Source organism: Vicugna pacos, chromosome 30, assembly GCF_048564905.1.
Source record: "Vicugna pacos chromosome 30, VicPac4, whole genome shotgun sequence".
Lineage (NCBI taxonomy): Eukaryota > Metazoa > Chordata > Mammalia > Artiodactyla > Camelidae > Vicugna > Vicugna pacos.
The window spans coordinates 30,723,308-30,745,010 of NC_133016.1; the positions used below are offsets into that span (position 1 = coordinate 30,723,308).

At 39.1% G+C, this 21,703-nt stretch overlaps 1 protein-coding gene across 1 annotated transcript in view; it reads right to left on the reverse strand.

Moving 5' to 3' along the window:
- The window catches only part of LOC140690348 (trafficking protein particle complex subunit 9-like), a 115,362-nt gene that overhangs the window by 67,492 nt on the left and 26,167 nt on the right, over positions 1–21,703 (reverse strand). Inside the window, exon 4 of the mRNA XM_072952062.1 lies at positions 17,995–18,092. Within this exon, the coding sequence (XP_072808163.1) occupies positions 17,995–18,092 (98 nt within the window). The remainder of the gene's footprint in view (positions 1–17,994; positions 18,093–21,703) is intronic.

Below are 21,703 nucleotides of genomic sequence, written 5' to 3' on the forward strand. Positions count from 1 at the left end.
CTAAGTGCCAGGGTGTTAAATGCTTCATGTGTGCTATAATACTCTTTAGATCTTACAACAATCCCAGGAAGAAATGAATATTATCATGCCCATTTCACAGATTCACCAACAGGTTGAGAGTATGCATTCTATTCCAAGGCCCTATGGTGAAGAAATGGCAATTTAAACCGGAATCTGGGCCCAGGCCTTGGCTCCATCTCTCTCCCATCCACCTGACCACTTGCCTATGAATTCCACCTGTCCAATATAAAAGTTTGCAGCCGGCCATCTCTTAAAAGCAATGTGTGCCACCGTTTGTCAATGTTGTTTAATTACCATAAACTGTTCTCAGAAACCACTACAGTAAAGAAAGGTGGACTTAAGGAATTCTGCATTGCGTTCTCCTGCAATGTGCAGGATCCCTTTCCTACACCTCCAAATCCAAGTGTATGCTTCCTCCGTGTTTATGTTTGCACACGGCTTATTAAAGCAGAAGGTATCTGCAGTAATTCCATCTCGGTTGCTTTCCAAGTTTGCAGATTATCCATATTCGGTCTGTGAACGAAAATACTACAATGTGAATGAGAATACTGCAACCATGTCAGTAAACAAAGAATACTGATACCAAGTCATTAAAGGCTTCCGCCACTCCCCGGCGAGGACAGGCTTGCAGCCCAGCCACTGCAGCAACTCACAATGGTGCCCTCTGAGCAGACTCAGAATAAGAAAGGACGGGCTACTGGCCCGAGATAGCTAGGTGCTTGTCTAAAAAATGAATTCAGTGAGTCCTAATATTTGCTTCCTCCCATTCATACAAAATCACTAAATTCTTGAACTTGAGATACCTGGCTTTCTTTAGATAACAAGTAATCTTTTATTGTTCCAACAACCTGGTCTTTGTTGTAAAGCTCCTATATATCCTAGCTCTTCCTCAACCTCTTGGGAGCAGTCCCTCAGAGAGTTCTGAGAGACGGTCATCCTGGCTCGAGTCCTCCCGCCAAATGAAACATAACTCTTAACTTTTAGGCTGCACGTTTATTTCAGTCAACAGTTTTGGACACCATGAAGCACCACAGCAGATTTCTCTCCACCTGAACTCTCCAAGTAACCAGAGCCTTGGTACCAGCAGTGGCCCTTTGTGCTCATCCGCCTCCTCAGGGGGTCCAGATGAATTTGGCTGAGTCTCTCCTGGTTCTCAGATCTCACATATTGGTTGATGATCCTAAGTTTTATCTGGCGCTGTATCCAGGTACGTGGCCCTCCAGTTGAAAGAAACTGAGGTGAATTACCCACCCAGTGGAGACATCCCGAGTGGGTCCAAGTTGAAAGACACTGGGTTCAGGACTGAGTGGTTAGGTAAGAGGCTGGTCTAATGTTTTCCTCAATTTGGTTACCTCCATTGAATTTTTCAGGATAAAAGTAAAACTCTTATGAGGAAACTTTCAACTCCAAATTTTGGACCATCCTCCTGGCTGGTAACAGCATTCTCGGGTGACAGGGAATCTTCCAGGAGTGGTAGACACAAAGACTTCATGCCACAGAGTTGTCCCTCTGGGAAATCTTACTAGCAAATTTATTCTAAGAACCCGACCTTACAATGGGGAATAGAACTTTCAAAAAAAAAATAAAGAACAGAAAAGAAAAGAAAAAGAAATGACAGATTGCCAGTCTCCAAGTAAAACCCCAGCCAGATTTATGTACATACAAAACTTACAACATTAATCGGGAATAAGAAAAAAAAAAACTCACTCTGGAAATAACCAGGCCTGATAAAAACATTTTTTGGCATTCTGAACTTGTAAAAACAAAATCCCCTTTAGTGGGAACTTGGATTTCTCTTCCTGTGTCCTTGAAATGTAAACGTTTTATCTTTCTCTGGATGTTTTAAGTGTGTGCATGTAAGTATATATATGTTTAGTTTAGTTTTTAAAGGAAACCTTGGACTCTGCCATACAAAAGTTCAAGTATTGTGTACATATGGTGGCCACGCAAATAAATTGGGATTCTAAGCAATTCTTTGATTGTACCAATTTTCAGATATTTTGCCATCTTAAACTTTGTTGCATCAGCCTGGACCACGAAGGCTTTAAGCTTTTGGAGAGTAAACCTTTGAATTTTATTTAGGCAACACCCCGACTCTCATGTGGAAGGGCCTCTTCATCTTATTGGTTTAAAATCACTATATATATATATTTATTTATATATATATATATATATATATATATATATATATTTATTTATATATATATAAATTGATGGCCATATGATGGATTTTTTAATTTGGAAAAACTTTTTAATTGGTGAAAGTTTAAAGAGATCTCATTATAAACGGCTGTTTTATTGGTACCTATTAAAATAAAGTTTAAATGTAGAAAAATATATCTAATGGTTAACCTAAGAACTCAGATATAAAAATATAACTGGTTTGAAAAGCTACAGTTTTGTTTTTCCTTTCTGATAAATGTTTCTAGAGATGCTAATAAAAACTTAGTATAATTAATGTTAATTAGGTTGAATAACTGGAAAAAGGATTGTAAAAATGTCAAAAAAACAGATAAGTGGCTTATCACAAAAGATAAATATTTTTATATGGTTATTTTGAATGAGATAAATAAAATGGACATTTTTGGATTTACATACAGGGTTTTGATACTACACTACGTAAAGTAAAAAAAAAGGGCCAAAGAGTTCACCTACTCCCCCCCAACATTAAAGTTCAAACAAGTCCGTTTTATTTACCACAGTTTAAAATATATTTATATGTAGACTGAAATACTTGATCAAGGATTGGGACAACAGACCAATTAATGAAATTAAAAATCGAGAAGGGCCTAAGCTCTTTGGCTGAAACTTGGGCATCCTAGAGACTTCTATAAAATTATATACAATGTACACCCACAAAAAAAAGGTTTCTGTCACTCCTTCTAGAAATAAGAATTATTGATTAAACTTAATAAATATAAAAATTAAAGGTATAAGATTTAATAAAATTGAGATAAAAGTTTGTGTAATTGGTATATTTAGATGGTCTTTATATAAACCTTTTGCTTATGTTGTGGGATAGATACGTTTCAGTGGAAAAACGCTTCCCCTTCTTGGTATTATAAGGCTGGGCACATGTCTATCCCTCTGAAAATATTAATTGAACAAATTAAAGGAAACCAATATAGTTACTTGAGACGTCCAATATAACGTAAATCTAAAAAGTAATTTGAGTAGCTAAAAAAAAAAAAATTGGTTTACCCTGGGTTTAACTTATAACTCAAGGAAAAGAGACCTTAATAAATGTCTTATGCAAGCTTTGGAAGACAAAATAAAGAAAACCTTAGTTTTAAAACATGGAATTCTTTGTTTACAGCTCTTCTCACTGATACAAAAATGCCAATTAAGGAGATAAAATTGGGTCTGGGTGACAGAGCATTTATCTGGGGACCTGGAAGAGAGTGTCTTTGTCTTGCAGATCAGAAATATAAATACAACAAACAGTGACCTAGGACTGAGCCTAATTAGCTCAACGAAATAAAACTTGAGGCCATGAAATTTTTGGCAATTTAGAACTCAGAACTCTGACGGGTCCTTCAGACTTTGTGAGGAAATCTTAATTATCTGTTTCATAAATAGTAAGCCTTAGTGATTTGAGCAAGCAAATTCAGCTTACTCCAACTATTATTATAAATATAAGTAAGTTTTAAAGTGAAGCTATGAGATCTCTAGCTTTTGTCTGTTTATAAGCCTGCATACAGATTATAGAAGTGAGATATTTCTACTGCTAAAAAAAAAAAATTTCGAAGTCAAAGAGCTCTGCTTAATTGATGTAAAAATATAAGAGCTTAAAAATTAAGTATTTTTAAAATAAAAACTTAACAAATTGACTTTCAGTGTCATGTGAATTGGAAAATATTCAATATTAAGGTAATATTTGATATTGTTTAGTTTAAGTATGTTCTAATAAATATAGACATCTTTAAAATCATCCATCTTAACTATAATACCTTTACTGTACCTAGGTTTAATGAAAGTCAAATAAGATCCTGTTATATCTGTTGCAGATTTGTCAAAAAAAAAATAACAGTAATGTGCTGTGGTAAAATTTTAAGTAAATTAAATGCAAATGAGATGAGAGCTTTGGGTAAATATTTAAAATATATTTTTAAAATGTATGCTTAAAATAATCTCTAAATGTTTGATATCTTTAAATTCTAGAGTTGTGCTAAATTAAGTTAAATGACAAGATTTTATTAAATATCTATGCCATTTTCAGATAAAATAAGATTGAAATATGAATTACTTAACATTTAACTTCCTCTTACAGTGAAACTAAAGGTGTTTAGAAATATTAATAAATGGTTGGTGTCACACAGAAATAGTCTCTATTAGTAAGGGAATGATCTCAGTATCCTAGGAAAGTAATATAAATGCGTAAAGGAAGATGTAAGAATGGAATAATACTTTGTTAATGAAAAATAGTGACTTTCTCCTGAAGCTGGTTACCTCTGAATGGAAGACAAAATAAGGGACACACTAATATAAGTATAGAAAGCTGTGGAAGGCTTGTGGAAAAGGAACCCTGAGGAAAGTTTTGTACGTGGTCAGAATTGGCTAAGTTTAGAAACAAATTGGGCAACGTAAATGAATCTTAGAAGTTAGCTGGAACAAGATTAGATTTGGTTTTCTCTCTGTTAAGAGGAAAAAATTTTCTTAAAATATTAATCCACCTTCAGTAACAGATTGTAAAACTTCTTATACCACTTAGCTGATCTGTTCTGCCTTTACATTTGACATATTTTCTTGTTAATGAATTAGTACTACATTACAGTGATCTATATGTTTATCTGATCAAGTGTTCTGAAATCTTTCAAAAAGCTCCCCAAATATAAAATTCTAATTAATTAAATAAAAATTAATTTAATTAATTAAAATTCTTTTAATCTCCAGTTAAGTTTGGGATGCTACAGAAGGCCCCTGAAACATCCCAAAGAGAGATTTTTAACTATAAAGTTTCATTTGGCATTTTAAATAACATGGAATTGTCAAATGAATCATAAAACTTCTAAGGTTATATTGAATGAGAAATATTATTAATATAGGTATTGTAGAAATTATATGGACTCCCTAAAATTCTGGTTTATCTGAAATGTTACCAGTGATAATTATGGGTATAGTGAACAGGTTTCTTTATTGATTATAGTGTAACGGTGTTTAACCATGCTTTTAAATCTTTTGTCATTTATAGACAGTTAATTGTTTTCTTCTGATGGTTTTGCAAAATGCTTTCTCTTCAAGGAGATTTACTGATTTCTAATAAATTTCAAACTACAGCACTGAACTAAACTGGGTAAGACATTTTAAAGTTCTAATGAAAACTCTCATTAAAAGAATTAGTTACATGGGACTGATTAACCAGCTGAATATGGTTATAATTTTTGATATTGTTTGAAATACTACTGCCTTTTAACCTGTTTCCCAGACATAAAGAATCTCTTCTCCTTAAGCTAGTTATGGTTCACAGCAATTTGATAAATTATAACTATGTATACAGACTTGGAACAGTTATCTTTTCTCTCTATCTGATCCCTCAAAAGACTAAAAATACTTAGGTCCCCAGTGGCTCTATCAGACAAATTAGGGAGATCATCTCCTAAGAGATATAGGAGTATAAAGGTATTTTAAGGATTTTAAAGAGAAAAGAATTTACCTAAATCTGTAAGGCAAAAATCCATGAAAAGCCTTGACGTGGCTTTCTTGGCCTTAGAAAACCTTATTAACATTCTACCCTGAGACTCCGTATTAAAACTTCCAACACAGTCAATTTAAAAAGCCTATATGATCAAATAATCAGATTTAATTTGTAAAGAAATTAATCTTGATTTGGCTATATTTGAGAAAACTGAGGGTAACTTTAGAGAGAAAAAAATTATATTTTAGTCGATATTAAATTCTAGTTTTGTTAATTGAGGTCCATATTTACTAAGACACTTCCCAGATCATTCCTTGCTGTTATGTCACACTGCTGTACAGTTTAATTGAATTATGAAAAGAATACTCCAAGTTTGATTCTGAAGCTCAGTAATCTATCCTTGGGTAAAATTCCAATGCCCCATGACCTGCAGCCAGGGGATTATACATACTGCAACAGGCATGACTTAAAGAACTGTCTCCAACCTGAATGGAAAGACCCTTTTTCAGATACTCTTAACTAGACCATACACACCAAAGCTGAAGGAAACGGAGTCTCGGATTCATTTCCTATCTGAAACAGCCCCTGCAGTGCACTGGCCTATAGAGCGCTGCTCACCTTAAAACAATGCCCAAATGGAGAAAAAGCTTCCATACCAGGATGAGAAGAAGACGACATCTGAGCTAGACTACTGACCCAAGACACCGGACCAGGACTGTATACCAATTACTTTGATAATTTCTCCAACCTTTGATTATGAACTACTCCAATTGTTAAGTTTATGATAAATTACCTATGTCTAGTACTTCTGTGTTACCTTGGTGGGTTTCCCTACTCCAAGGCTCTAACTAGATAGCCCTCAGAAACGTTATTCTAAAAAGAATTTATAGTTCTGTTTAGGCCACTGTTGATCTTACAAGGTGGGAGATTTCAACTGGCCAATTAATACCTGCTCTGACCCTGACCATAAATATGAACTTTCTCATAGGATCAAACTCAGAAACACAAGCAAAATTTTAACCCAAAAATACAACTTCTCGACTATTAAATTCTTACTCGTGACTTTATTAACGTTACTAGCTGTATTACTTATATCCTGTCTATTTTATAAAATTGTTGTCTGTTACAATTCCCAATGTGTAACTAGGCCCACAAGATTGATGATGGCTAAACATCTTGAAGAAACAGATAAAATTTATAACCCTGAATAAAATAAATATAATAGTGTGATTCTAGGTATGGGAATGAGCAAAGATGGGTAAACACTTCCTGGATCATAATAGAGTAGTAAGACAGGTGATCCAGAGAACTTTTAGTATCAACAGGGCCTGATAAAAAAACTAACACCTTGAATGGCAACTCAGAAGATTCTTCACCTGAACTAGGAATGAGCCATCCTAGCACCGTGGGACAAAATTGGTCATGAAATGTCTCTCAAAATATTGGTCGAATTTAGGACCAAGGGGGAACACTGTGAATGAAAATACTACAATGTGCATGAAAATACTGCAACCATGTCAGTAAACAAAGAATGCAGAATCCAAATCATCAGCGGCTGCTGCCAACCCCCAGCGAGTTCATGCCTACAGCCCGGCCTCTCAGCCACTCACAGTGGTGCCCTCTGAGCAGACTCAGTGCAAGAAAGGACAGGATACTGGCCCTAGATAGCCAGGTGCTTGCCAAAGGAATGAATTCAATGACCCAAATGTTTGCTTCCCACCATACATAGAAAACCACTAAATACTTGAACTTGAGATATCTGGTTTTCTTTAGATAACAAGCAATATTTTATTGTTCCAATTACCTGATCTTTGTTGTAAAGATTCTATTTATCCTAGCTCCTCCACTACCTCTTGGGAGCAGTCCCTCAGAGTGATCTGAGAGGCTGTCATCCCGGCTCGAGTCCTCCAGCCAAATAAATCAAAGCCCTTAACATTTAGGCTGAACGTTTATTTCAATGACGTTCCAGAATAGACACAACTCATCAATTCTGTAATGGAACACACTGAATCAGGAACCAAAAGCGTGTTTTAGTCCAGAAAATCTCCAGGTTCCTATTTCTTCCTGTCATTATACAATCCCTCCAGAACTCATTACTTTGCTGTCTGCTCCTCTGGCAACCAAACTCAGAGAAGAGACAACTCAGCAGAGCGCCCTGCTGGGGAGAACACCCCGCAGAAGCACTGTAGGCTGCCTTCCCTCCCGCACGCTCTGCTGAACCTTGGTGTCCCCCGTGGAGACCAGGCCAACACAGCTCTTCCCAACAGCTGCAAAGTCGCACACGTTAAATAAATCATTTTATTTTATATGATATTTTACGTATATACCCATCTCTGAAAACAGCTTTGCCAGAAGCCCAAATCTTCAACATTAATCTGCAAAGGCAAATCAGGTCCCCAAGGGAAAACAAGTCTTAAGACGACGCTAAGGCCTCCAAAGTCCTCTCCACGACCATGAACCAAACTGCCTGCAGGTCTGCAGCTGCAGGTGGCTACATGTCTGCTTTTAAAGCAACCCCTTTCTGCCCTCGGGTGCTACAATGCCCTTTTATGCCCTCCCATCACAGGGCAAGAGCAGCCGCTGCAGAACCTTGCAGGGCAGCACTGACAGGACTGGACAAAGGGGATCAGAGCTAAACAAAGCATTCTGATGACACGAGCTTGTCACTGTGTCTCTTTACAGATGTAGATATATATAGAGAGAAGTGGGGTGATATTGCTCAAAGTCACACAGCTAATAAGTGGCAAAGTATATAACTCTGCTCCTCCCTCCTGTGTGACGCCCAACTGGGACAACCACAGGGTTCTCTCGTGGCTGCCTGAACAGTCTTTTCCTATCACTCATGACACACAATAGTGTCTGAACTTAGCCTGCATTTGCAGCATCTTTTCCCTCCAGTTTCTCAGGAACAAGGCTGTTCGGGCCTGTATGAATTCCGGCTTCCTGAAATCTCCGTGCTCAGGCTGGTCTTGCCTGTGCATCCGGCCCGCTGCTCAGAGGCTCTTCCTCCCCTGCAGGAGGACGTTTCTAATCTTCACAGGGACACAACCTCAGGGGAGCTCTCCTCTCGCCCTCAGCATGGCAGGTGTCCCAGGCCTCATCCCGAGCAGCCCCGTTAGGACGGTGTCTGCCCAGCTCTGCTAGTCAGATCAGCAGCCTCAATGCCAGGGATTATACCCAGGTCACACTGCAAACCTACTGCCCGCCTCACAGCCCCCAGCCAGCAGGTCACCTGGAAGTCACAGCAAGTGCCCCACCCAATCCAGAAGTCTCTTCTTTTGCCAGCACCACTGATGAATGGTTTCCAACCTTCGGACAGTTTCGCACAAAACAGCACCTTCTACAGTGAAACGGGTGGTTTTTCTTCTGCGCCTCATCCTTACTGGAAACGTAAAAGGAAACCAAAAGGCCTTTTCTCAACGCTTTTCTGATGAAACCCTCCCACCCACAATACTCATATGCTCAAGAGCTTTGGATCCACATGATTTTCGTTCTCTTAGGCTAAGTGGCTCAAAAAACTAAGGGATTCTTTCTCCTTTGAGGGTATTAGCACTCAGTTTCTCAGCTTTAATCTGTTTTTGTCTCTCTCTTCAGTGACCCTAGCAGTTGCCACCTCTTACTCCCTTCAGCAGCCTCCCTCCCAACTTCAAGTCTAGGAAATCAGCTGTGATGAGGGGCACGGGGGCAGTCACAGAAGATGCAACTAAGGCACAGAGAGGCTACATAATTTGCCCAAGAAATCACCTTGAACCACCAACAGAGTGTGTCACGTCCCTCTGTTTAACTCTAATGCTAAGCAAGTTAACTTTTTGTAGATTATGTTTATAAACAGATGAGGTATGAAAATACATACAAGGACACACATCAACTCTAAGATATTCATTAACTCCACTATTTTGTTTCTATTTATTTTATTTCTATTAAAAATTAAGAACCCCTGCAGTCAATATAGCAAAATGTTACTGGGTTTTAAATCCAGAATATACAGGGGTTGTGTCATTACTCATTCTTGTATGTATTTTCACAAGACAAAATGATTTGAAAGTCTCTCTCCCCGCCCCCTACTCACTACTGGCTCTCACCAGAGCTCCCAGACCACACATCTAACAGCCTTTCACTTTACCCACAGCTGAACTCATCAGTTTTCCCCCAGAACTCCCTCTGCTGCTTTCCCTCCTCAGAACACAGCAGGACCATTATTTAACTCATTAATCCACCCAGAAACCTGGGCCTTACTCCATCCTACCTTCACAGACAGCATTGATCCTTTCCTCTTTACCATCTAAACATGCCTTCAATCTGTTCGCTTTTACCCACTGACCGTCCCACCGCTCAATTGGAAGCCAACAACACTGCCCACCTGGACTCATGAGTCTCCCAGGTGGCCCCACAGCCACTCTCCCCTACTTGAGACAAATGTGATTGTGTCTCTCCCACGCTTTTGGACTCATTTCAGACCCACTGTTCTTAGAAGAAACTTCAATTTCTTCACCTGGTGAAGGTCCTTGCCATGAAACTGTCAGCTCAGTAAGGGCAGGACACACCCTCGTCCCTCGGCTCCACCATCTGGCAGAGCATCAGCTTGGGAGGATTGAGTTCTTAGCAAACTACTTCACTTATCCATACAAATCCATGGTAGATTAGAAAGATTTTAGACGTTGAGCTTGACTATTAATTTGGGGATTTTGCACTGGCAACCTGCAAGTATATATTCCAATTATTGTGTCTTCTTAAAACCATACCCAGATTAAAGGAGTATTTGTGGAATGTCTTCAGAGTAAAAGGGACTGTACTTTTACAGATTTTATGTTTTAAAATATGAACAACCCGGACAGGGTCAAAAATAGAACCGCCTCACAAGTGACAGAAGACAGGTGAGACGCATATAGCAACAGGTCACAAAGATGGTAAGAGCAAAATTGTTTCTCCAACCCCCAAAACATTCCTCCAAGAACTGAAAACTCAGAAATTTGAAAGTAAAATACTATCATATAAAGAAAGAAAATAAATAATCCTCTTCATCAGGGTTTCTAGATCTGACTGCAGAGTTATTAGCAGGCCATACTGAATCCTAGCACAGAAAAATCAGATGGACTAGTGGTGAGTAAGTTCCAGGAAAACGGCAGTAACTCCTCCACTTGAAAGAGGACACACACTCACTTGTTCAAGGTGATTGTAAACCACATTCTGCAGAAATTCAGAAGATTCAGGCACCGCTTCTAGATGGTGATGACACGGAAGGACGGCTTGGATGCATGCTTCTAACTGAGTCACCGGCATTCTTACACTGCAGGGGGAAATGGAGGCCCTCAGCCAAGAGCACAGTTGTTCCTGTCATGTATCCCAGGCCGTGCCTCGGGGACTCAGTGTACTGTAGCAGTCCGGCCCCAGGTGAGGACCCGCAGCGTGGCCCAAGCAAGCAGGAGGGGCACTGTGCTTGAGAAATCCCATCCCCCATGGGGGCAAGAGGGGCTGGTGGGGTTGTGTGAACCTATAAATGCTCATAGAAATACACCTGCATACATTGAAGTGATAAAATTAAAAGTAGCAGGCTATTTAACAAAATTTCAATTGTCAGTGTTAATTTTACCATTCCATTCCGCTTGTCCCCTGCACTCTGAGACAGGCTTAGGCTCTCTCACACATGCAGCTCTGATGCAATGGTTGTGAAGTTATTTTACTTTGCTGCAAGTGTCTTCGCTCCCAGTGTCACTGTGACTGTCGTCTCTTAACACAGTCAGATATCTTCCTGCATCTCTCCCTGAGTTCCTTGCTCCTGCTTCTCAGATCCTGAGATAAAGAACAGGTGAAGGCACATGACTGGAAAAGTCAATGTGGACTTGACCAAAGTCCTCAGTGACCCCCTAGGTGAGTGCTGCCCACCCCTTACCTTCGATTCTCAAGGTTCTGCCCAGGGTGACATCCAGCCAGGAGAGAGTCCTGGGCCCTATTAAAAGCTGTGTGGCTTGGGTGCAGGGAAAGCTGCAGGAGCTGGTTCTGTAGCCGGTCCCATCCACACCTCTGCTCCTCTCTCTCCCGAGGCAGCACTGCCAAGCCCCCAGGCTCCCTGAGCTTCTGTCTTTCTCTTCTACTCTACTTCAAGCCCTTTTCCTCTTCCTTTACTCCCTGATTATCCCTAGCTGGAGTGATTTTTCTATCATAGAATCTGAAAAAATTTCCTGCAGCTGAAAAAGAGGTGCCAGAGGTCAACGCGCATATGGTGGTTCCTGAATAGAGCCCCTGGTTAGGGGGACCCTCACCAACACTCACGGGGCATCAGGCATGTTGCAGGGTCGACCACCACCAACAAGAGTTTGCTGTGACACCAAGGCACGCACAGCATCCCTGCTCACTAAATTGTAGTTGTAGTCCTTTATTAAGAAGCAAAAATAAAAAAATTGCTCATGTTTCTTACTAAAATTATTTATGAGGGAGAAAAAGAAATTGTAATAGAAAGAACAAATTTCACTCCATGTTAGATGTGTTCATTTGGCTTTAATCCTGTACCTTGTTTTCTAGGCTCAGACTTGCTATCTCTGCACCTTTTGTAAAAGAAAGTTGCCTTTAGCCTGAAATATCCAGGAGGGCCTATTCTCCGGGCTCCGATCTTTAAGGATATTTGCTCTTCTACACTTATGTATAGATGGCAAGTTGTAAAATAGTGAATAACCTTTCTTTTTTTTTGGAGGTTTTACAGGGGCACCATAATTTGACCCACATGGACAGCTGCAGGAACAAAGGATTTCAAGGACAAACAATTCATACAGCAAGAAGTTTGCAACAACCAGCCACATCCCCGCCGCTTTTTAGTATAAAAGGAGACTGAATTCTGCCCTGGGGAAGAGAGTTCTACTGGATAACAATATGCCATTTTCTGGGTCTGCCAGCTTTACAAATAAAGTCTCTTTTCCTTACTCCAACATCTCATCTCCCGATTAATCGGCCTGTCATGCAGCAAGCAGAACGAGTTTGGACTTGGTAACAAATTGACTGCCTTAGAGTTAGTATGTCTCCACTGTTTCCTCATTTCCAGTATTTCACCACCTATCAATTTTATATGCTTTTTAACAACATGAACAAAAAACCTATTACAAGGAATTGATTCCACAGAAATAAAATTATTTCTACTCCTTCAAAACTTTTTTCTTTTCTATTTTATTTTGTTTTGCTTATTGAAAAGAAAATAAATTCAAATCTTTTTATTTCACGTATTTTTATAACTAGATATTGTAAATACTACAAAGATATTTAAATTGCAATAAAAATTGTTCATATATTAGTATAAAGATATATACACAATCAATGCAGATTAGGAAAGGAGTAGATATTTACTAAAAATCCACTGCACATCCAGTCTTTTACAAGCATATCCTGGAATATAAGCTCTATTATCCATGGTCCCACACCCCCAATCTCACTGCGGAGTCCCTTAGTAATCAACTACCAAGGCACCAGCATAGAACCATGAGATCACTATTTTAGGTATAAATGAGAGTATTAGCTCATTCAATTCTAAAACAGAAACCTTAAAATAAATACTGAACTTACTTACAGATAAACAAATTTGGACACAAAAAAGTACAGTTTCTCCCCAAATTCACAAAGATAATAACTGGTAAAGGCAAGATTTGAACTCATCTGCCTTGAATATAAAGCTAAGTTGGAAATCCCCTTCAACTGTGGAGGACCAGCAGCACAGCCTGTCACCCTATCTTTGTTCAGATCTGGCTTTAGACAGCCTGAGACAGCACCCCTTCCTATGGAACTCGAGGGCAAACAATAACAATAAGGATTTTATATTCTGTAGTTTCTTAGGTCTCAATTATATAAAGTGTCAGCAGGTCAGCAGAAAACTCTGGGAAATATGAGTGGGTCCAGAGCTTTTTGCTGATAAGAAACTCAATCTATCAGGACAGAGTGACCTTCCCATGAGAGGCCTCATGGACATAAACTAAAGGCAACTGAGCAATGAAAACTAGCAAGAACATGGAACTCAAGCAAGAAGGATCCCTACCATCCCCTGCCCAGTTGCCTCTTCACCTTTGTGGACAAGACGGCAGAAGGTCCATGTTCTTGTCCAAGTTACAACATCATGGATTCTCACCCATATAATATTACGACTCTATGCTGTCTTAAGTCCTCTCCAACTAAAATATGATGACACCAATATCTCAGCGGAATGTCTATGTCTCCACTTTCTCTCTTCTATTAGGAGACTATATCTATGGCCACAAAGCCGAAATTCAATTAAAAACACCATGAACGAAGCCTGGTGAAAGTCTGTGTAAGAGACATTGTTCTCAAGCTCAGTGAGTGAAAACTCAGAAAAAGTGGTCCTTATCCCTCTGCAAGTGGAAGGTAGCCTGATTGTGTGTGTGTATGTGTGCACACGTGTGTGTGTAAATCAAATACAATGTATTGTGGGATGTGCACAGATTTTTTTTATGTTACTATCATTTCATGAGGATGAGCCAACCTTTAAAGTAATTTGAATCTACTATTCTGAGAGAGTCTCAGGATCTTTTGGTGGAGGATGGGAAAGGGGAAAGGAAAGGAGGAAAGAAGTAAATGAAGCAAAGCTGTAAGTATACTGCTAGGGAAAGGCAAGACATTAATTTTGTTCCTACTTGCATCACACACAAATTAGGGACTGGCTTTCCCACATGTCTTGTCAAGCACTGAGTTGCAGAAGAACAGGTGACAGCCCATTTCTCACTGAGCTTGTGACTGTACGTGGCATCTTATAGACAATAATTATTTAACCTGATCAAACAATCTGGCAGCAGGCTGTAATTCTCCTATTTTGAGAGATAAGAAAACAGGAAGTGAAATAGGGTATATAGCTTGACAAAAGTCAGAGGACAAGTAAACTAAAGAGGATGAATTCAAACTCAGATCTGAATGCAGAGTCTGATCTTCCCACTCCGAGGGCTGGAAATTCCTTAACACACAGGGTCCCCAGCTCCTCTGCTTTGTTCCTGGCACCAAGCATTTCCCATGGCGATATTCTCCAGTTCTCAGACACAGCGCTCTGTGCAGCCAATAACCTCCATTCGACCTTGATCATCTACCTGTCACGCCCACCAGGCTTCACCAGGCAAGAAAGCTGGCTTTCAACTGCATACAAAGCCACCCCTGTTTTATCCTGGACTCTTCAGCGGCTTTTCCAGCGTAAACGCAGCCATGAAAGTGCTCACAGTTTGTACATGAGCCACACTACCTCTCTCCATCTCTGTCCCCACCTATACTACTTTGCTATGACCATTTTGAGAATCTTGGAAACAAATTTTTAAAAACAGAAAAGAAAGGATTCTGTAACAAGTACTTAATACTTACAATTTTAAATGAGAAGTTACAAAGTGAGTATTTACAAACCGAATCTGCCTTCCTAGGTGTCAGTTTTAACAGTTAAAATATACAATAGCAAAAAATTCTGACTTAAATAATTAACAAAAACATCAACAATAATCTGGAATAAACTCAAAAATAATGCCCATGTTGTACATGGTGGAAGTACAGGACTGTACTGTGGGGTAAAGTAAGAGGTGTGAAAGTAGAGACATCAACATTTTGTATGGAGGAAAGCAGTTTTGTAAAAATGTACGTTCTCCTAAAGATAATTCAAAAGTACTAAAAAATCCCACGACAGCACTTCTTTTTTTTTTTAACTTGAAAAATTATATTAGAATTCTTCAGGAATAATAAAGTCATAATACTAACCAAGAAAATTTGGGATCGAAAAGAGAATCAAAAAATCGCACTGTCAGATATTAAATAAATGTTTACAATATGTAAGATATAGTGCTAGTGTAAGAAAGTAAGATTGATAAAAATAAACCATGAGCTCAAAAAGAGACTCTAGTGTACATAAGTATTCTTTACAGGTGGGATTTCAAGTTAAAAAGCAAAGTAGGAATTCAATAATTGTCTTGGGACAATCAGAGAATCCCCTGGAAAAAACAAATTCTATTCCAGTCATAATGACCGCAAGAAAAATTACAGAATGTGATGTGAATATTAGAAAGTACTAATAACAGCGAATATAATTCTTTGCTCATATTAATTCAACTTCTCTTCACTATAACAAGTACCATCATCATCTCCATCTTAGAGATTAAAAAAACCTACAGAAGAAATTTATACCATTATAAGAAAGTATTTCTAAGAATAATATCAGGAATAAAACCCAAAAAGAAGACATTTACAATCTTAAGATTATTTTGGGCCACAACAAAAATGAACCTACTGAACAAAATGAAAGGCAAAATATGACAAGGAAAAGCTCTCTGATACATGTTGATGAAGACAAGGGGTTAATGTTCATAATATACATAGAGCTGTCACAAAGCAACAAGAAGCTGCCTCACTTAAATGTGTGCAAAGGACAAAAGAGATCATTCACTTTTTAAAAGTCAGATGGCTAATGAGTGAAAAATGCTCAATACCTCACTGGTCATCAAGTGCAAATTAAAACAATGAAAAAGTACTTTTGCTCATCATATTGGCACATATTTTTAAAAGATATTCTAGCTAGTGTCCATCTTTGAGAGAACAAACTGTGAGCGATCTTTTGGAGGATGACATGTCAATGGATATGTAAACTCTGAAAAACGTGTGTACACACAGGCTGAACTCCACATTTTGGAATCGTTTCATTTAGAAAAATTCAGTTCAAAAAGATGTACTTATCAGAGCATTTACACAGCACTGTTTACAATGGTGAGAAGAAAAGCTGAAGTGAAATCATATCCAGCGATAGAGAATTGGTTACATAAGTTATTCTACATCTTTTCATGCCCCACAGGAGAAGGAATTTCTTGATTCACTTGAAAGGAGCCTGTGATTTATGTAGTTGTCACATCCAAGGACTAAATTTCCAGAAACCTTAACGAAAATAATACTCATACAAGATCACAGGAATGTTTGTATAAGAAGTATGCCAGTCAAACACCCTTTCTGACAGTGGAAAATGGAGAAAAGTTAAGTGTCCACCATCAAGACAATGATGCGGTAAATCACGGTGAGCTGTGGGCACTAAAGTTCCGGTGTTTCGGCGTGGTCCAAGGCCTTGTCCACAGTACGCTCCCACGAAAGGTGTCCTTACACAAGAGACCAAACCTGCATATCAGGAAAACCCTCTACTCTATCTGAAAGGACCGGGTGAGTCTGGAGAGAGAGGACGTCTGTGATATATACCTGAGTGAATAAACCGAGCTGCAGAAAACATATAGTATGGCCTTATTTTTCAATAAAGCATATATACACACACATAGACATAGATTTCTCATATACGTGTATGTATGAGTTTATTTATATGACATAGGCATAAAGGTCATGAAATATATACTCCACATTGTCAGCAGTTTTTACTCTCAGGAAAAAAGGGGAAGGGATGTAGGGGACTTTCGGTACCACAACAGATCTCTTTTCAGAATTTCAGTTAAGTATACTTGGAATTTAAAAGTTTATTTAAGTCCAAAGTAAAATGGACGAGGACTCCACAAGACAGAATGCTATACTAGTCATTAAAAATCATGCCAGGGGAGATAGAATATTGTAGAAAAATGTGTAATAAGCCGAATGGAAAATGGAGGTCTCCACACAGTATACAGGCACACATTGCTCGCTGGTTTTTATGACAGAGGTAATACACACTGATGAAAAGAACAGAAAATAGATGTTAATGTGTTAATTATTATCTCTGAGTACTGGCCCCAGGATAGATCCATTTGACCCTTTTTTCATACATTTATATTAAATACACACTATTTTTCATCTGAAAAATGCATTTTTAGATGTCTAGTACCACACATTGGAAAATTACACGAGTACTTACAGAAACAAATAACTAGGAGACACCGCAGCAGCGTCACAAAGTGTAGAAAGGGCGATCCTGAATAACACCGCGCAGTTACATAAGGACCCACAAAGTGAGAGCACCTGCTGTAACAGGGCGTGGCCCCCTTCCATTTGTCAGATGTGTCTTCAGGGCTGAGGCAGTTCTGAGCACGGCCAGTGTCAGTGCTGGTGTCTGGATGGATGCCACTGGAGGTGAGGGCACCTGCAAGCCGAGAGGAAGAACAGAAATCATCCTCTGCTTTTTCTGTCTTGTTTCTTTGTTACTTTTAAAGAGAGGCGGAAATAAGATAAACTGGATCTTTCCTACTGAAATTTCAGTAATGAAACCATTTTTAAAGTGATCACAACTTATATTCTGCCTATGACTGTCTTTTCAACAAAGCATCATATTTATAAAATGTTAATTAACTCAGTTAATTAACTCCCTGTTGAAACATTCTAGTAAAGAGCATGAACTGCAGTATGTAAAAGAACCACACCTGCAGTGACTAGCTCAGCTGTCTTGACGGCAGTGCAGTCAGCCCCCACCATCCCGTGGCCCTGAGCTCCTGATGCTGGTAAGAGAGCGCGCTGCTGCCTCAGATGGAAAGAAAAGGTGAAAGCATTTTCTGAAATCTACAGCACTGACAAAACATAACTGATAAATCCCAGGCTCCTTTGAGGCTGTCATTTTCCGTTTCTGGCCAACACCTGTCAATGAGCAGAACCACCCCATTCCCGAGTCATGGGACTCACGTGGGCAGAAGTTTTGGAGAAATTTCCAGGTATAGAATGTAAACCAACTATACATAAAACTCTGAAAAAGAAAAGATGCAATAATCTGATTTTGGAAGACACTAAAATATTCTCCTAAGCCTTAGTACTTGGAAAGGCTGGGCTTCTACTAAGCCACTTATTTATTTCACAGCCAATGAGCATCTCCCACAAACCCTGTTTCCCTGTGTCTGCTGGGAGCTTCAGGCACATTGATGTTGTCTATCTTATAAGTCACAAGGCAGAGGCGTGTGTCTCACGCTGGCAACTCTCACACAGGCTCAACTCCTAGCCTCACTGTATGAACTTGGCCCCATTTTCTCACCTGTTTATTTGGTACCTGTTCTTCTGTAAGCTGCCTGAAATGCTTATTGAAACAAGTCAGAAGAATGAGTGGGTAGAGAAATGGACAGATGGACAGGTGAGAGATGGGCAGAAAAACAGAGAGTCTCCAAGAGAAGGGGAGCAATCAAAATTACCTATGCAAAACCCTCTTCTAGTCAGGGAAGGAAACCACCACGGAGAAGTGTGAAGAGGCAGGTTGCTTAGGACTGTTTCCTGGATTCCATGAAAAGTCACACCAAGAGATGAGAGGGTAGAACTATAAATAATAAAAGAAAAAATCATGCATGTTTGAAAAATATATCTAAATTATGTACTTTCTAAAGAATAGAGTCAAATTAGCAAGGCCCAATAACACAATCCTTGGGTATATACAGAAGTGAGAATCCCATCTCCAATCTGCAAGGCATCCCTTTGGAGCACTGAGAGTCTACACGGTGCAGTCATAAAGCCATCACCGCAAAAGCGATGCTATCCTGCACTTACGAGGAAAGAGCAGCTGTGCTCGGTCTGCCTACACGTGTCTTTTACACCCCTCAGCACCTCTACGGGGGAGGGACGCCTAGCGAGCCCCATCTCTGCAGGACAGAAAACAAGTCCAAGAGAGGCTAAGCCGACCTACCAATTCTCCATCTCACAGGACTTGTCACTCCAGACCAGGACTCGAACTCGGACCCACGTTTGTAACCACAGTACTACCGTATTTTATGTGCTTTTTGTGTGTATAATACATTTGTTTCTGGCATGAAAGGGTATTTAATAAATGATCGGTTGTCTTGTCTATCTCATTAGTTCACAATCTTCATATTTTTGAATTGTACTCTTCCCCTGGAGAAAGGAACGGAAAGAGCGGGGGTCAGAATGAGGTGGGGCTCCATTCTTTATCTGTTGCCTCATCTCATCCAAGTCCCCAAACAGGGAGAAAGAGCAAATGTTCTCTTCATCATTTAAAGAGAGGGCTCCAGTGACGGTGACTTACTCAACCCCAAAACCAAGTCTGGGGGAAGGGCACATGCAGCAACGAGAGCAGTATCACCTGTAGGAAGGCAAAAAGAGCTCAGGGGATGGCTCAATGGGTCAGCCTGATTTCATTTCAATCGATAATACAATAGCACACTCTAAAAAAACTAGAATGCAATGGATTTCCTCTTTCTTGACATCTAGCAAGTTTCCACATCTCACATGTAACATTATCACGAACTAGTGAAAGGAAGAGTCCACAGACAAGGAAAATCAATGCCACAGGCAGGCTGAAACACAGGCTGGAGGAAAGGAAGGGAAAGGGCATAGTAAAGAAGAGGGGAAATTCTGGGAAAAAGACATCATCACAAGGACTCTCAAGCATCATCCAGCAATCATATAATCATTCTTTCAAGAGAGAGTTACTTAGGTCCTATTTTGTGCAACATTGTACAGTGGGCGAAGCAAGAGCACAGCGTCCATGGTGGCAGCAAGCTGCGGAGCTCCAATACACTTCTGATCCCGGTACCTTGCACACTTGTCCTCAGTATAAAGGCAAAATATATAGTAAAATAATCCAATGTAAACTCTATGCAATGCTGAAAAAAATTAAAGAATACCTAAATACCTGGACAGACACACCACGCACATTCCTGAATCAAATGACAGCATTCTTGGGATGGCAGTGCTCCCCAGAGCGATCCATATATTCAACGTGGACTCGATCACAATCCCAGTGGGTTCCTCTGCAGAAACTGACTATCTGCTGCTACAATTCATATGGGAATTCGAGGATCTCAGTAACCAAACCGTACTTGAAATAGAAGAACAGTTTGAGAGGACTTGTAATTCTCAATTTCAAACCTTACAACTGTATCTCCAGGTGAGATTAGAGGCCATTTTTAAGTTATAATTGTGTTTATCCTTATTTTCTAAATTCTGTACAACGAATATACCTGTTAGAATAAGAAATTTAAAAAGTAAGGTATCTTTTAAAACATGCAAACCTATTCATTCATTGGGAAAAAAATATTTTGACTATAAAGAAGTAAACAAATATCTAGTGAAAAAGGACTATTTAAAAACAAGAGTGCATTTACATTTTTTGTAAATTGGAAACTGAAAAGCACAAACACATCAAGTTTCTAGGGAGAGTGTTGCAACATATTAATTGTTATTTCCAAAATTCTAATTGAACAATGAAAACTCAAGAAAGAGAAAATCTTGATTGACAGCCAACTGCAAACACATGGAGAGCAAAGGCCTAGAAATCACAGTTCCTTTAACTCTGCTACTAACTCAATAGGAGAGGAAATTCCTCAGTGAGGGGACAGTGGAATCCCATGCATAAGACAGGATACACAGTACAAACTGCACTAGAATTGGGGGTGATTTCCATAGAAGAATTCTAAAGTTACAACATTGATGAAAAACTATAAAAACACTGACAGACAGATTAAAACACACAGTCATATATATTATATAAAAACATATGAAGTCTGCCCCCATGTTGCATAGAAATACAAACATATTTGTTCATTTATGGGCACTGATTACTTTATCCCAGGTAGAATATTTCAACTAAAATAGATAATCAATAATACACTCCTCTTGTCAAAACTAGTTGATAAGTTACTCTGCTATGTATGCATAATGTGTCTAAGATAGATTTAAAATTAGTGAAAAAATTTTTGTATGGTTTCTTGAACCCTTCTCAAAACACCAAGCTTAATTTTAAAATAAATCTGAGCAGTATTTCTATATGATCTTTTCCCTTGTGAAATGAACAACACAGTCTGTTGTCAAAATTCTTTCCTTACAATGATTCACGAGCACCGTATACTCACAAAACTGCTGGACAGCAAGGCACTATCCAGACACTGTGACAAATCAAATGAAACACAAGGAAGACAGTGACCCTATTCTGCAGGGCTTATAATCTGTTCCAACACCGGGTTTTTATTTGATTTGTTTGATTGGTTAGAAAAATAAAATCACTCAAGTACATTCTTCTTTGAGCATTATGTAAATCATGACTCTCTTTTTAGTGTCATGAGCAGGAAAGACTTGAGTATGAATTGATTAGATCAACTAGGCACAATCATCGCTGGAGCCTGTGTAATAAATAAGTAC